General features: G+C 47.5%; 2 protein-coding genes across 5 annotated transcripts; one reads left to right on the top strand and one right to left on the bottom strand.

The window, feature by feature from the left end:
- Positions 1–260: 260 nt before the first annotated feature.
- LOC100548269 (arf-GAP with dual PH domain-containing protein 1-like) lies at positions 261–6,322 on the bottom strand. Of its 4 annotated transcripts, none has more exons than XM_003202241.5 (11): positions 6,083–6,322; positions 4,913–5,043; positions 4,489–4,580; positions 4,318–4,400; positions 3,913–4,025; positions 2,944–3,090; positions 2,457–2,540; positions 2,048–2,110; positions 1,680–1,751; positions 932–1,163; positions 261–844 (listed from the first exon to the last, which is right to left on the bottom strand). In XM_003202241.5, the coding sequence occupies exons 1-11, from the start codon at positions 6,168–6,170 to the stop codon at positions 816–818; spliced, it is 1,134 nt and encodes a 377-aa protein (XP_003202289.1). In that variant the 5' UTR covers positions 6,171–6,322; the 3' UTR covers positions 261–815. The 4 variants fall into 4 exon arrangements, with proteins under 4 accessions (XP_003202289.1, XP_019470449.1, XP_085082718.1 ...); XM_019614904.3 differs by having other exon boundaries at positions 4,913–4,997; XM_085226592.1 differs by having other exon boundaries at positions 261–1,163.
- Positions 6,323–6,956: 634 nt separating this feature from the next.
- NOL12 (nucleolar protein 12) lies at positions 6,957–10,841 on the top strand. Its single transcript, XM_003202271.5, has 6 exons — positions 6,957–7,116; positions 7,204–7,309; positions 7,507–7,555; positions 8,684–8,826; positions 9,752–9,846; positions 10,281–10,841. The coding sequence occupies exons 1-6, from the start codon at positions 7,037–7,039 to the stop codon at positions 10,450–10,452; spliced, it is 645 nt and encodes a 214-aa protein (XP_003202319.1). The 5' UTR covers positions 6,957–7,036; the 3' UTR covers positions 10,453–10,841.
- Positions 10,842–12,427: the final 1,586 nt, after the last annotated feature.

The following is a 12,427-nucleotide window of genomic DNA, read 5'->3' as shown; positions in this document are numbered from 1 at the left end:
TCTCTATTGGTTTAACTACAGAGACTCAAATCTGACAGCTGAACTTCAATAACATGAATGTCCCTCGCAGTATCTTCTCTAGGGCAGTATTTCATCTCCCACCACTTTTTTCTTATGGGCACACACACACTGTCCATTTATATATACATACATAACTGTCATTTCTGAGCTCAGGAGCAATCAGAAGATGATCTCCATACAAACATGGTCTGAAGCTCTCAAGCTCATATAGATGGGAAGAAACACATCTCACACGACTGTTAGATTAAATCTTTTACGTGACCTTTTTCAACTGTAGCTCTAGCTGATCAAATAACCAGATGTTTCACATCTCTGTCACCAGCAGAGAAGCCACTTCTTGTAATGAAAGTCTCTCCTAGTCCAGGAGCCTCTACAGCTGACTGAGTATTATCTCCAGTAAAGCAGTTGTTAACTTGTACAAGGTTAAACCTTGTGCATTCTTGCATAAGGCTGCCCGCAGTTTCCTGCAAATGTGATGCTAGGTCCCATGTCCATCACAGCAAGTGCTAAGTTTTTTGAGGCCCTATCAACAGGCAAGGCCTGTCAACATCCAGTCAGATCACAGCAATTTACCACTGACAGTTCACACTGAGGATTCAGTCTCACAAAGTCTTAGACTTGAAGCAGCTTAAAAAGAAGATTGTTCCTGGAGAGAAAAAAAAAAAAAAAAGTGCTTCAAAGAGTAGGCTGCAAGAGCACTGTGTTTCTCTGACATCAATCTTCTCTCCTCTTCTGATAGCCCACCCAACAGGACCAGGTAGAGTTGAGTTACAGCAAGGTTCCTGTCCGGCTTCCTATGATTTAAACTTGAAGTAGGCTTCAACTGTAGAGAAGAAAAAAGGCAGTGCATTAGGGCAATATTCTGTGGCAGAGCAGCAAGAGCAGAAGGGAACATCATCCAAGCACTTACTAGCATATTCCTGTGGTGTCATGGCCTGGTTGATGATGCCTGTGAAAGCTGTGATCCAGTCCAGCTGGTCAGCCTCTGTCTCGCAGGTGAAGAGGTATTCTCGGTCAGGCGTGACAATGGTGATGCCATAGGGCCAAGAGAAGTTGCCCTGTGTCCCTGAAGGCAATCCCTTCTGGACGCTATAGCCATTCTCTCTGCTGCCCACAAATACCTCACCCTTAGCAAATGCATCCTGCACATCCAGAGGGAAAGAAAGGGATTAACTGTACTCAAGAAGAACCAATTAATAATAGCAGTGCTCCTGCAGGCAGCAGGAGAATGGGTAAGGATCAAAGAGGTAGCAGCAAAAAGATGTGAAGGTGGTCAGGGGACTCAAAACTGGGAGGCTATGCCCAAAGACAGTGACTGAAAGGAAAACTTAGGAGAATAGATCTCGAGAGGTCTGAGAGAGGGAAAGCTGCATCTGCCTCTCCATCAGCACCTTCCATGGCATCACCCTTGACACCACGACCTTTAAACCACAACCTTCCCTGTTCCCATTGTTTGCAGACAGTAAGCGAACAAAGAAAGTGCAGGGTGAACAAAGTGGGATGGAAAGGGGAAGATCTAGAGTCCATTCAGAGCCACTGGGAAACCCACAAGCCTCCCTTACAACAGAGCAAAGCCAAGAAGCAAGACACTGTTTGCACTCTGATCCTGCCCTCAGCACTGTTGTCTACAGCTGTCAGAGGTCAGATCTCGCCCTCACCAAAGGGTCCTTGAAGTACATGAGCCTGCGGTGATCCAGTGTGAACCAACGCTTCTTAAAAGCCTCTCTCTGCTGTGAAGGGAAGAGGTGACATATGTAAGGTGACAGTGCCCTCTGCCGTGAGCAGTGCGAATGGATGCCCAAAATTCATCACAATTGCTTGAACCAACCCTCTGCCTTAACAGCAGCCTTCTTTCTCCCTCTAAGCTGAGAGTGAGGAACAGAAAGCAATTTTTGCAGTCCCACTGTAGTGTCAAAAGAATAGGGGGGGGAGAGATGGGGAAACTGGGAGAAAAACAATGGAGGAGGCAAAATCAATGGCTCTCTGGCAGGTCCCTGCTAGATTTCTTCACCCACAAGCAGCTCACCTTGGGACCTGTCTTCTCCATGTATCCTTCCTTCAAGAAGTTTCTTGTCAGCCGGCTTTTAATCTGACAAAAAGGTAAGAGTAACATTCACTTAGCCATGCTGCTTTGCTATTCACTTTCAATCCCATTGCCTTCCTTCTGTTTGCCCAAATTCAGCTCCCATTTAAATTCGTGTTTGTAGAACTGCCTTAGCCAGGAGTCACTTTGGTCTCCAGCGTGCCCAGAAATAGGAGAAATGAGTTGCTCTCTGCCATCCCAGGCTCCTGTATGCACACTTTCTCATTTCTCTATCTAAACACTGCAATTTCCACTTCTGTGCCTGGGGATCTAATAATAACTAATGGGCTCTTTTATCAGAGCAACTGAACATCAGCAGGAGACTCAGCACTGCACTCTAGCGCTGCCTTACCTCATTATCGCTGGCTATGGGAAATGCTACCTTCAGATAATGGAACTGCACGGACCGAATGGCATTGAACCAGTCCACCACCTCCTGAAAATAAAACAGGAGAGAACAGAAAGCTTAGGGACAGCCACAGTGAGACACTCAAATTCATCCAGCTGCAACCAACGTTATGCCAGCTGCAAAAACAGCCAGCTTTCCCTTCTCCAGGCCTCACCCTCACACACACATACAGACAGCACAGGCGGTACATCTGCACATCTTCTGCAGCAGCTCCTCCCACAAAAACCCACTCAGCCGGTGCTCTTGCTCTGCTCCCTGCAGCAAAACTCTCTCACAGACACACAGAGAATCAGAATTCTCAACCTGTTTACCTACAGCAATTCCCACACATGCACACACCTTCTATCCCAACTCATTCCTCAGACTACTCGGTATCAGTTAATTCTCCAATGAACTCAATGTCTTTGCAGTATGATGCTAAACAATATACCTTTCCACTTTTATGGTAGACAAATATATTCCGAGTCTTGTTGTCTTTGAGATAGGTGATCTGCAAGCCATTGGGATTCCCAATCTTCTCTGGTTGGAATGTAGCATTGATGACATCTATTTTGACATTGATTTTGGGTTCTTTGGCCTGACAACAGAATGGCATTGGTCACGCATGAGCAATTCTAATGGGAAAGTGATCTAAGTGACTGACTTAGTAGGATAAAGTAGGGTTAGAAGGTCTTAAAAATGTACTAACTGCCCCTTCCCATCAAAACAGTTGTACACATTCTCTTTGCTATGTGGCGTGTCCAAATAATAGCTCAGCCCCTCCAATCTAAATTTGAGCTGTGCCAACTCTGGGACAACCAGTGAGATGTTGAAAGTGGATCTGACTTTACAGCTGACCTGGTCTAAAGGCTAACTGGCCCCAAAAGGAAAGACTTTACACCTAGCCCCCCCTATCCTAAGCCATTCCCTCACTTGTGCTAGTATACTAGCATTTGTCCCATTTATTTCAGGAAGACAAACTAGCAGAAAAGCCCTACTTAAAATAAAGTAAAGGGTTTTTGGCAACTTAGTTCACAGTAAGGTGAAGTTGGTTCCAAGGACAGCGCAGGGTTGTATACAGCCAGGCAAATGGACAAGGATTAAGTGAAAGATCAATCTTTCAATCAGCAGTGATGTTGCAGAACTGTATCTCAGTCCTGCACTCTGTGATTCACCAGTGAGACAAGAAAAGAGGAGTCTCATGGAAGTGCCATTGCTTCCCTGCCATGAACAAAGAAACCGTTGAAGAGGTAAGGATGTGGAGAAGCATGAAGTGAAGATGCAGGGGGAATGTCAGTAGTTGGAAGGGAATCCCTGATCTATGATGTGTTACCATCTCTAGCCTGGGTGAATAAGGAAATCTCACAGAGACAGAAGAGTCTCCATAACCCCACAGCCCTGAGTTGACCACCATACTCACATCCTGCTTGGTGAAATACTTCAGACATCCTTCTCTCTCTGACAACAGGAACTTGCGGGGTTGGAACTGCCCGCTGTCTCGACCTCGCTTCCAGAGGATGCCTTCCTTCACCCCTAGGAGCAGAAAGGTCAGTTTGAAGAACATCTCCCCAAGAGGAATCCACCAGCAAAGCAAATGTTTCAAGCAACACCAGCTGGTAATACCATGCTTGGAAACAACTTACAGCAGTGCCAAGCTACACTTCCTGCAATTTAAACACCTCCAAGCCCATGCTCTGTACCTATCAGGCAGGTACCCGGGAGTACTTGTGGGATTTGCAGCACTGATGAGCTTTCTCCTCACGGTGCTCAAAAGCTTCCAGAAAAGGCAACAGGCAGCAATTCTGAAGTTATGCCCTGCTCTTACCATCTGTATACAGCAGCTGTTTTCCAAGCTCAGTGAACTCTTTCCGTTCATATTTGGCCCGTATCCACTGTTCTCTCAGCACCCTGCAAGGAGAGGTGACAGGTAGCTTAGAAACAAACTACAGCAATTCAGAACTGCCCTCCCCCTTTTCATTTGTATGCAGCAACTTACTGGCAGTCGTTGTAGGTTGGCTGGTAATAGTAAATAGGGATGTGAGCTTCATACATGGACTTAGTCACAGCATTCCCATGCTTGGCCAGAAACTGCAGTTAGAAAGAGAGTTAGTGCCTTCTCTTTGATTTAGACTCATGTTGTGTCTAGATGGAGCTGGTAAGTGAGAAATCAGTAACCATGAGCAATAAAGACCCTGAACGTTGGCAAGATATGATGCAAGAGATGCCAGCCATAAAGTAATAGGACACGAAGAGGCACTCAAGGCAAGCACATCCTCCCTGCAATTTAAGAGGAATTATCCCCAGTTGTGCACACGTAGCAAAGTTACATTAACCTCCAACTTTGTGAGGCCAAAGGCCAAAAGAAGAGTTGGTGTACAACTAGACCCAACCCCAACATACCAGTTGGACAAAGTTCTCACCTGCACCTGAGCATCATCCCAGTGGTCCATCTTCAGGGATTTGACTTTGCTGATGCTAGGGATGTTCCGGTGAATTCCTGAGCAGCTAAGGCATATAAAAACACCCAAGGTAGAGGATGCCCAGTCAGGATCTGAGGGCATAAAAAAGGGGCGAAGGTATGACTAGAAGTGGTAAGTTCCTTGGGGAAATATGCCTCAAATGAGAATGCATTACTGAGAAATGGAGATCTTGGTAACCATGGTTTCAGATGAGCTGACTAATTAACCAAGCATCCAGAAGGCAGTCTGGAAAAAGCATAATACTGCTGCGTTCCTCCTGCTTCAACTGCTTAATCTGAATCTCTATTAACTTGAACCTTGGAAAACTCCAAAGCGCTCTGCAAACTCCCTTTGGGTAAAGAATCATCTGAGACTCCAGGAGCTGTTTCGTGCAACACAGCAAACCCACAATACTATTTAGCTCAGGAAGTGAAAAGCAACTGTAAAATCAGAATTCTCAGGGGAAAATTTAAGAAGGTAAAGTGGTATTAATTAGACAAATTAATTTGCCTTGGATGGTACAACCCACATGTTCCTTTTGGAAGAAATGCAGCAGTCATTTTTAGCAGTACTGGTAGACTTCAAATCAGTACTCTTTGGAGAGGATAAGCTCTTCAGTACAAGAAACCTCCCAGGTTGTCCATGGCAAGTTGTCAGTTCAGAGCTGAGTCACAGACAAGACAATGGCCTCCTGAATCATGCCTTTTTTCTGGAGCAGTTAGGTTTCCACTGGGAACTTTCCTCTCGGGTCCTGACTGGGCATGACTTTGATTTGTATCTGAGATCCAACATTACTGCAATCCACAGTGATGCAGCTTTGGCGCTGCCGCGTCCCTGTCCTTCTTTCTCAGTGCTTCTTTCTTTCATAGTGCTTTCCACCAGCACTATGGCAGCATCTCCTTTGTCTTCCCCTACTCCCCCACCTCTGGGGCCCCCTGCAGCCTGGACAGATGGAGTCAACTCACACAACACTGCTGGGCTTTGCACAGGTTCCAACAATCATCCCCTAGCATCACTCCTTCCCATTCTCATACGCCTCAAGACAGTGAGCTGGCCACAATAGCTACTAGAGACCAAACCCAATCCTTTCTTCTGACCCATCCTCAGGAGATCCAGCCCTCAGGGACTCACCCGGCTTCCCGCAGTCTGCACACAATGAGTTTTCTGCTCTTCTCCACACCTCCCTCAGGGTCTTCGTGCTCTTATCACCTCCAGCCATGGTGTCAAATTGTCACCCCCTTGGGCAGGGCAGGTACCTGTGTCTTCTGCACCTGCGGCGCACCCTGAGGGAGAAGGAGCCACCAGCAGGCCTTGCAGGAATGAGACAGGAAGGCAGGAGAAGCCCTGAGATTAATGGAATGAATATGCAGGCCTAATGGTGCACCTGAGCCGGCAGAGAACAGGCTGGGGCAAAGAGGCCGAAGTGCACCCAGGCTGGGAGAAAAGAAGAGGAGGAGGCAGCCGAACCCATGGGCGTGGAGGGAAGTGCAGTAATTAACCACAGAACTGGTTTTTCCGCATTTCTGCTCGGGAGAGGACTGGCCAGGAAAAGAACCCCAGTAGCCGGAGAGCTGATAAAGACAAGGTGACCTGGGATGAGGTGGCAGTGCTTGCCACGCTCTGCGGGCTGACTCTGCCAACGCTTCCCTTCACAACACTTGTAGAGCTTCCACTGAAGTCAGCTGGCTGCCAAGCAAGAGTTACACTCAGTAAAGCGAGGACGGGAGGTCACCAGAGGTTCAAGAGTTCAGCTAAAGCCAATCCAGTCAGCCAGCAGTGGGATCACTTCCCACCACAACTGCTCCCGCGTCTTGGAGACAACCTCAGAGCTGAGCTCTATCCCCAGACACACCTCCCCGGGCTAAGTAGCACAACACAGACACGACCGCACAACGACGCACTACTTAAAAATAATATTTTTATTAGAGACGCGCTTAGGCACAAAATGGCGGCCGGGGGACGACCCTCACAGCGCCGCACCTCCCACAGGGCAGAGCTGTGCGGAGCCGGAAACGGAGAGACCGGAAGAGGCGGGGACTCCTTGGACCGGAAGAGGAAGTGGGGTGGTGGCAGCGTGGGCTAGCCATGGGTCGGAAGAAGAAGAAGAAGGGATCTGGAAGCGCGGCGTCGCGGCTGGTGGTGACTTTTGATGAGGAGAGGCGGAGGTGAGGTTACGAGGGGTGCCAGGTGGCAAAGTGAGTGGGGAACGGGGTCGCTGGAAGCTGAGGGTTTGCTCTGTTCCCGGTGTTTAGGGAGTACCTGACTGGCTTCCATAAACGGAAGGTGGAGCGGAGGAAGGTGGCTCTGGAGGAGATCAAGAGGAAGCTGAAGGAAGAGCAGAGGAAGATGAAGGAGGAGGTATAGCTCCTCCTGATGACAAGGAGCCCTTTGCCACGTCAGGGTTGTGGGGCAGGCACGTAGCAACTGTTTCCTGGGGCCATCGCTCTTCCCTTCCCTCACTTGGGGGGGAATGGGCCCTCGTGGGTGGAGGGGTTGGGGTGGAATGGACACTTAGAACAACAAGGCTGCTGTAGTGACCTGTTTGTCTCTCCCAGAGGCACAAGGAATACCTGAAGATGCTGCGTGAAAGGGAGGAAGCTCTTGGTATGTATGTGCTCTGTGCCTGTAGGATTTGGGCTCCTTTGTAGCAGAATGGGTATCAGAGGAGTTAACTGCCTGTGAGAGACACCAAACTGAACAGCCCTTGTGGCTGGGCAGACATAGCTGTAACAGTGGTCCTACCCCAAAGGGTGTTGCCTCACTCTTCTTGTGTCCCCCTGAGAAGTTGGGTAACAACTCGTGCGATGGGCTGAATGGGGGCCTCCTGTCCCTAGTGGGAAAGGAAACTGGGCAAGTTGGACAGGAAGGAGCATGCAGGAAGGTATCTCCAAGGTATTGAGATCTTGGCTGGGAGAGGTAGCTTGCCCTTCATGCCTTAACCGTGCATGCGAAGACTGGACCTCCTGCCCCCAGCATGATGGTGCAGGAAACAGAATCATTAAGGTTGGAAGAGATCTGTAAGATCATCTAGTCCAACTGTCCACCTACCACCAATAATACCAATAAGTAATACATCTGCCCTTTCCTTCTATACCTGCTGGGACAGTGACTCCACCACCTTTTTGAGCAGCCTGTTCCAATGCATCCCCTCTGTTAGCTAAGAAATTTCCCATAATATCCAATCCTCCAACCTGAACCTCCTGTGGTACAACTTGAAGCCACTGCCTATAATTGCCTATTGCTTTTATCTGGAGAAGAGGCCAACCCCCGCTTTGCCACAGCCTTCTTTCAGATAGTTGTAGAAAGCAATAAGGTCTCTTCTGAGCTCCTCTTCTCAGAGTGAACAATCTCAGTTCCCTCAGCCGCTCCCCGTCATACTTGTGCTCCAGACTCCTCACAGTGCCGTTGTCGTTCTCTAGACATGCACCAGAGCATCAATGTATTTCTAGTAGTGAGAGGCGTAAAACTGAGCACAGCACTTGAGGTGTGGCCTCACCAGAACTGAATATGGGCAGATGGTTACCTCCCTGTTCCCGCTGACTGCTATTTCTGATACAAGCCAAGATGCCATTGCTGAACACACTGCTGGCTCATATTCAGCTGGGCATTAACAAACACCTCCAGATCCTTTTCCTCCATGGAGTTTTCCAGCCACTCTGCCCCAGGCATCTAGTATCGCATGGTGCTGTTGTGAGTGTACTTTGTGAAAAGCTGATATTTTTGCCTTTCCAGATGAGTTTGATGAACTGGAGCACTTGGTGACATCGCGGACAGAGTCAGTGAACATTGACCACCCAAACCATATTGTAACAGTCACAACCATCAGTGACCTGGACCTCTCAGGAGCACGCCAGCTGGGACTGACCACCTCTGAGGTACTGCCTCTTGCTGACTGCCTGTTTGCATCAACTGTAAATGTTCTCGAGGCTAGTTAGATTGGCACTTCATGAGTATGCCAAAAGGCTTGCAGCTAGCTAGGAGTGAGGATGAAGGGGGAAACTGAATTTTCACATTTCTCCACAACGTACATTGTGCCACTACAGAGGAGGAAATGTCATCCTTGAACAGCTTTCTTCTAAGCCGCCCTGGAATTGTTTGCTAATTAACCTTGTTAGTAGAAGGTGCCACAGATCTGGATAGGGAGAACACAATATTGTAAAACCAGATGCAACACCAGTAATGAGAATTAAGGCTTCACTGCACGGGCTGTCCTCCATGATTTTCTGTGACCTGTCCGTGAACAGTTACAGAGGGATTCTGCTCTCCATGAACCTACGTTTGGACTACAAATAAAGAAATCTTTTGGTTGCACTTGTGGTTGCTTCTGTTCTCAAAACAGATTTTAAATGAGGTCTCATGTTTGTTTCATAAAGGCTCTATGGTACTTCTGATCTTCATGACTTGTGAGTGGATTTGAACACCCTGGAGAAGTGCTGTATTGATTAGTTAACCTTTTACACTTCTAAGGACATCTTCTAATCTGAAAATCAGGTTAAGGAGACTTTAATAGTAATTTAAGGAAAAAGCTGAAACTTCCAATTAATAGATGTGGCCAGTAAGATTGTGCTGAAATTGACCTTGGGATTGATTAATGGAGGACTTCCTGCTGCATGTCTCTTTCTGAAGGGCTGCAATGGCAAAACCTTGAGACTTGAACAAGGCTTGTGTGATATTTGAAGTGTTGATCTGTTACTGTGTTTTGCAAATAAGAATGAAACCAAGAAGGTAGCAAAAACACCAGAATCGTGAGACTGCTTGTTTTAATGTGTTCATAAAGATGTGTTTGTTTCTTCTTTTAAGGGAAAAAGTGAGGAAGAAGAGAAGGGGGAAGAGGTGGTGAACAAGCCTGCAAGAACAATGCCCAAGAAGTCCAGAAACCCTTTCCTATCTGAAAAGTACGTATAAATTCACTTAGCTGCCTGCTGCTGGGCAGTGTGAGCCCAAAAGATCAGGAAGATCTTTTGTTTCCAGATCAGTGGTGTGATTGCAGGGAGGGGATGCTGTGCTGCTTGGGTGCTGGTGGACAGGAGCCAGCAGAGGGCACTGGCAGTCTGGAAGCCTGCCTCTGCCGGTCTGTTTCTATGACATTGATCTCTGGTAACAGCAGTGTGAGGTGGGTGTGGTGTAGGTCGGGCTTTGCCCTGAACTGTTTGTCTAGTCCTTCTCCAGTCCTGTCAGGATGGTGCCCAGCACAGTGGAGTTCCCTTGGGACATGCAGTTACTTACGTTCATTCCTGTTGGGCCACACAGGGCTGTCCTGCTGCTATTCTAGAATCACCTTTCTTTGCAGTTTGGTGCCCAGACGTTTCTCTCTTTCTATCCTCCCCAGAATCTCTTCTCTTACTGCTACGCTGCACATGCACAGCCGGAAAAAGAAGAAAGGAAAGCGACCCCAATGTGGGCAAGGTCCACTTAAGAAAATCCAGAAACCCAGCATGAGGCGAACCACTAAGACTCAGCGACGGCGGCTGACGGGCAAAATGGGCCGTGACCAAGATTAATGGAGAACCAGGTGCTCAGAGCTGCAGCTGGGACTGTTTTCAGCAGCTGGGATGCTGTTCTTTGTGATCCCTTCATAATGATCGAGGACCTTGTTTATTTGGCCCTCTGAGCCCAGTTTAGCCTTACTAACCTGCTGTGTGTTGGTCACAGGCACGAGACACTGCGTTTATTTTGCAGTGGTCTCCAATTAAGTACCTAGGTGCCACAGAATCTCTGAAATCTTCTGTTGGAGGTCAGATTCTCTGTATGGCATAACCCTTAAATGGCTTTATCAAAGGAAGAATCTAAAACTGAATGCAACAAACACACTGTCAGGGGTCTGAGACTGCCACTTGTGAACCAATGCATTGCTATTTCTGCAGTGCAGTAAATTCTTTTTCCAGGATGATATGGAGTCATCTTGTCTCATGTTTCTTCTTCTGCAAGGATACTTTTTCTTTTTTGGTTGGTGGCCCTGCCTGTGGCAGGAGGTTGAAGATTCATGATCCTTGAGGTCCCTTCCAACCCGAGCCATTCTGTGATTTTTGGTATCTATCCCAGATGAAATTTAATAAGTTTATTCTGTGAAGTTATTTTGCTAAGAGAAATACGTGTGGCTTAACTGAAGCATAACAGCAACTATGTTAATACCAGTACCAGCTGGAAAGAGGGTTAATGATTCCTATTGCTGAAAAAAAATCTTTAAAATCTACTGGTGCTCAGGAAAGGGAATAGCTAGGAGCTGTTTTTGTGGTAATACAGAACCCGCCAGAGCAGGAATGGCTCATTCCATTGTCTGCTGAATGCGCCGATGTTAATTCTGATAGCTCAGAGGAGTATGAAATCCCTTATTGCCCTTGCTGCATGTGTGTGGCCTTCTCTGGGATGGGAGTGGCAGAGGCTGTGCATTACCTCAGGGTGGCTGTCTTCTGCTTGGAAACCTTGCTACATGTGTTTTAGCATGGATGTCTTCAAGAGAAGGGAAAAAGAAGTCACTGTGCATCTGCATGGCTGGGGTAAGGAATGCTTCTGGTAGAATAAAGTCAATCTTCAGAGGAGAGAAAAGAGCCTGAGCAGCACACTGACTTCTGTCACGTAGTGTCTGTGGGATGCAGTGGCCATCCTGCTTCTGTTAGGTTCTGACCAGCACCTGGATGGGACGTCTTCCCTTATTATGTGTGTGCTGGCATGGCACACAGAAATGACGAAGGGGGAAAAGGCCTTTGTGGCCAAAACCCACACCAGAAAATTGGAAACGTGGCAGTGGGTGAGTAAGCAAATTGCCTGTGCTAGAAATGGGAGGGGAAAAGAGTAACTGGTGTTGGAGGCCTTGTGGAGGCAGCAGCTTACTAGCCTGTTTCTGTCTCAGCTTCACTTGTTAGGTGTTTCAGAGATGCAGAAACACTACTTGTCGGCAAGGCTGACAGCCTGATGGCATGTTTGGATGCTAGTTGTCAGGGTTGTACAGCAATTTTTCCCCTTTCCTTGGTGCCTCAGGGTGACCAGAGGCACAATGAGACTTGCACTTTGCCTCCCAAGGAGTTTGCCCTGAAGCTGGAATGGCTGCTGTTTGCAGTCCATGTGTTTGTCATGCTGCAAAACCTGCTGAAACGTGGAGTGTGAACTTTGGGTTGGGTTTGTGGAAGCCTGGAATGACAGTGGGACAGTGTTGAAATACCTCATTATAAGCCTGATGGGATGTTAAGAGCGGCCTCAGCAACCCTGAGGTATTTGTTATTTTGCTGCCAGGTGATTTAGAAGAATACTGGCCCTAATAACTTCTGAGCCTTTCTCAAGCCACAGCTAAAATCCTGAAAAGCCTTCCATGCTGAGGGGAAGAAAAAAAAAAAAAAAGTGGAAAAGCAGAACCATTAAATCCTATATGGAGTTAACCACAAGTATTGTTTGCTGTGCTATTGATTTCTCCATCTGATTGATTCAAGCTTGATTTTGTAATGTGAATTACTGACTCATCCCTCGCCCGCTTTGTTATGT

The sequence above is a fragment of the Meleagris gallopavo genome, chromosome 1 (genome assembly GCF_905368555.1).
Source record: "Meleagris gallopavo chromosome 1, MGAL_WU_HG_1.1, whole genome shotgun sequence".
Classification (NCBI taxonomy): Eukaryota; Metazoa; Chordata; class Aves; order Galliformes; family Phasianidae; genus Meleagris; species Meleagris gallopavo.
The sequence above is the reverse complement of the archived record's forward strand: the minus strand, read 5'-3'. Positions and strand labels throughout refer to the sequence as shown.

Bases quoted from the DNA above. Each gene is read 5' to 3' on its own strand.
- LOC100548269 (XM_085226592.1), bottom strand. From the start codon at position 6,170: ATGGCTGGAGGTGATAAGAGCACGAAGACCCTGAGGGAGGTGTGGAGA. The intron at 3,091-3,912 runs GTGAGTATGGTG...TTCTGTTGTCAG, and splicing joins AGTATTTCACCAAGCAGGAT to GCCAAAGAACCCAAAATCAA. The intron at 2,111-2,456 runs GTAAGGCAGCGC...CCTTTTTGTCAG, and splicing joins CCATAGCCAGCGATAATGAG to ATTAAAAGCCGGCTGACAAG.
- NOL12 (XM_003202271.5), top strand. From the start codon at position 7,037: ATGGGTCGGAAGAAGAAGAAGAAGGGATCTGGAAGCGCGGCGTCGCGG. The intron at 7,310-7,506 runs GTATAGCTCCTC...TGTCTCTCCCAG, and splicing joins AGAGGAAGATGAAGGAGGAG to AGGCACAAGGAATACCTGAA. The intron at 8,827-9,751 runs GTACTGCCTCTT...TCTTCTTTTAAG, and splicing joins TGGGACTGACCACCTCTGAG to GGAAAAAGTGAGGAAGAAGA.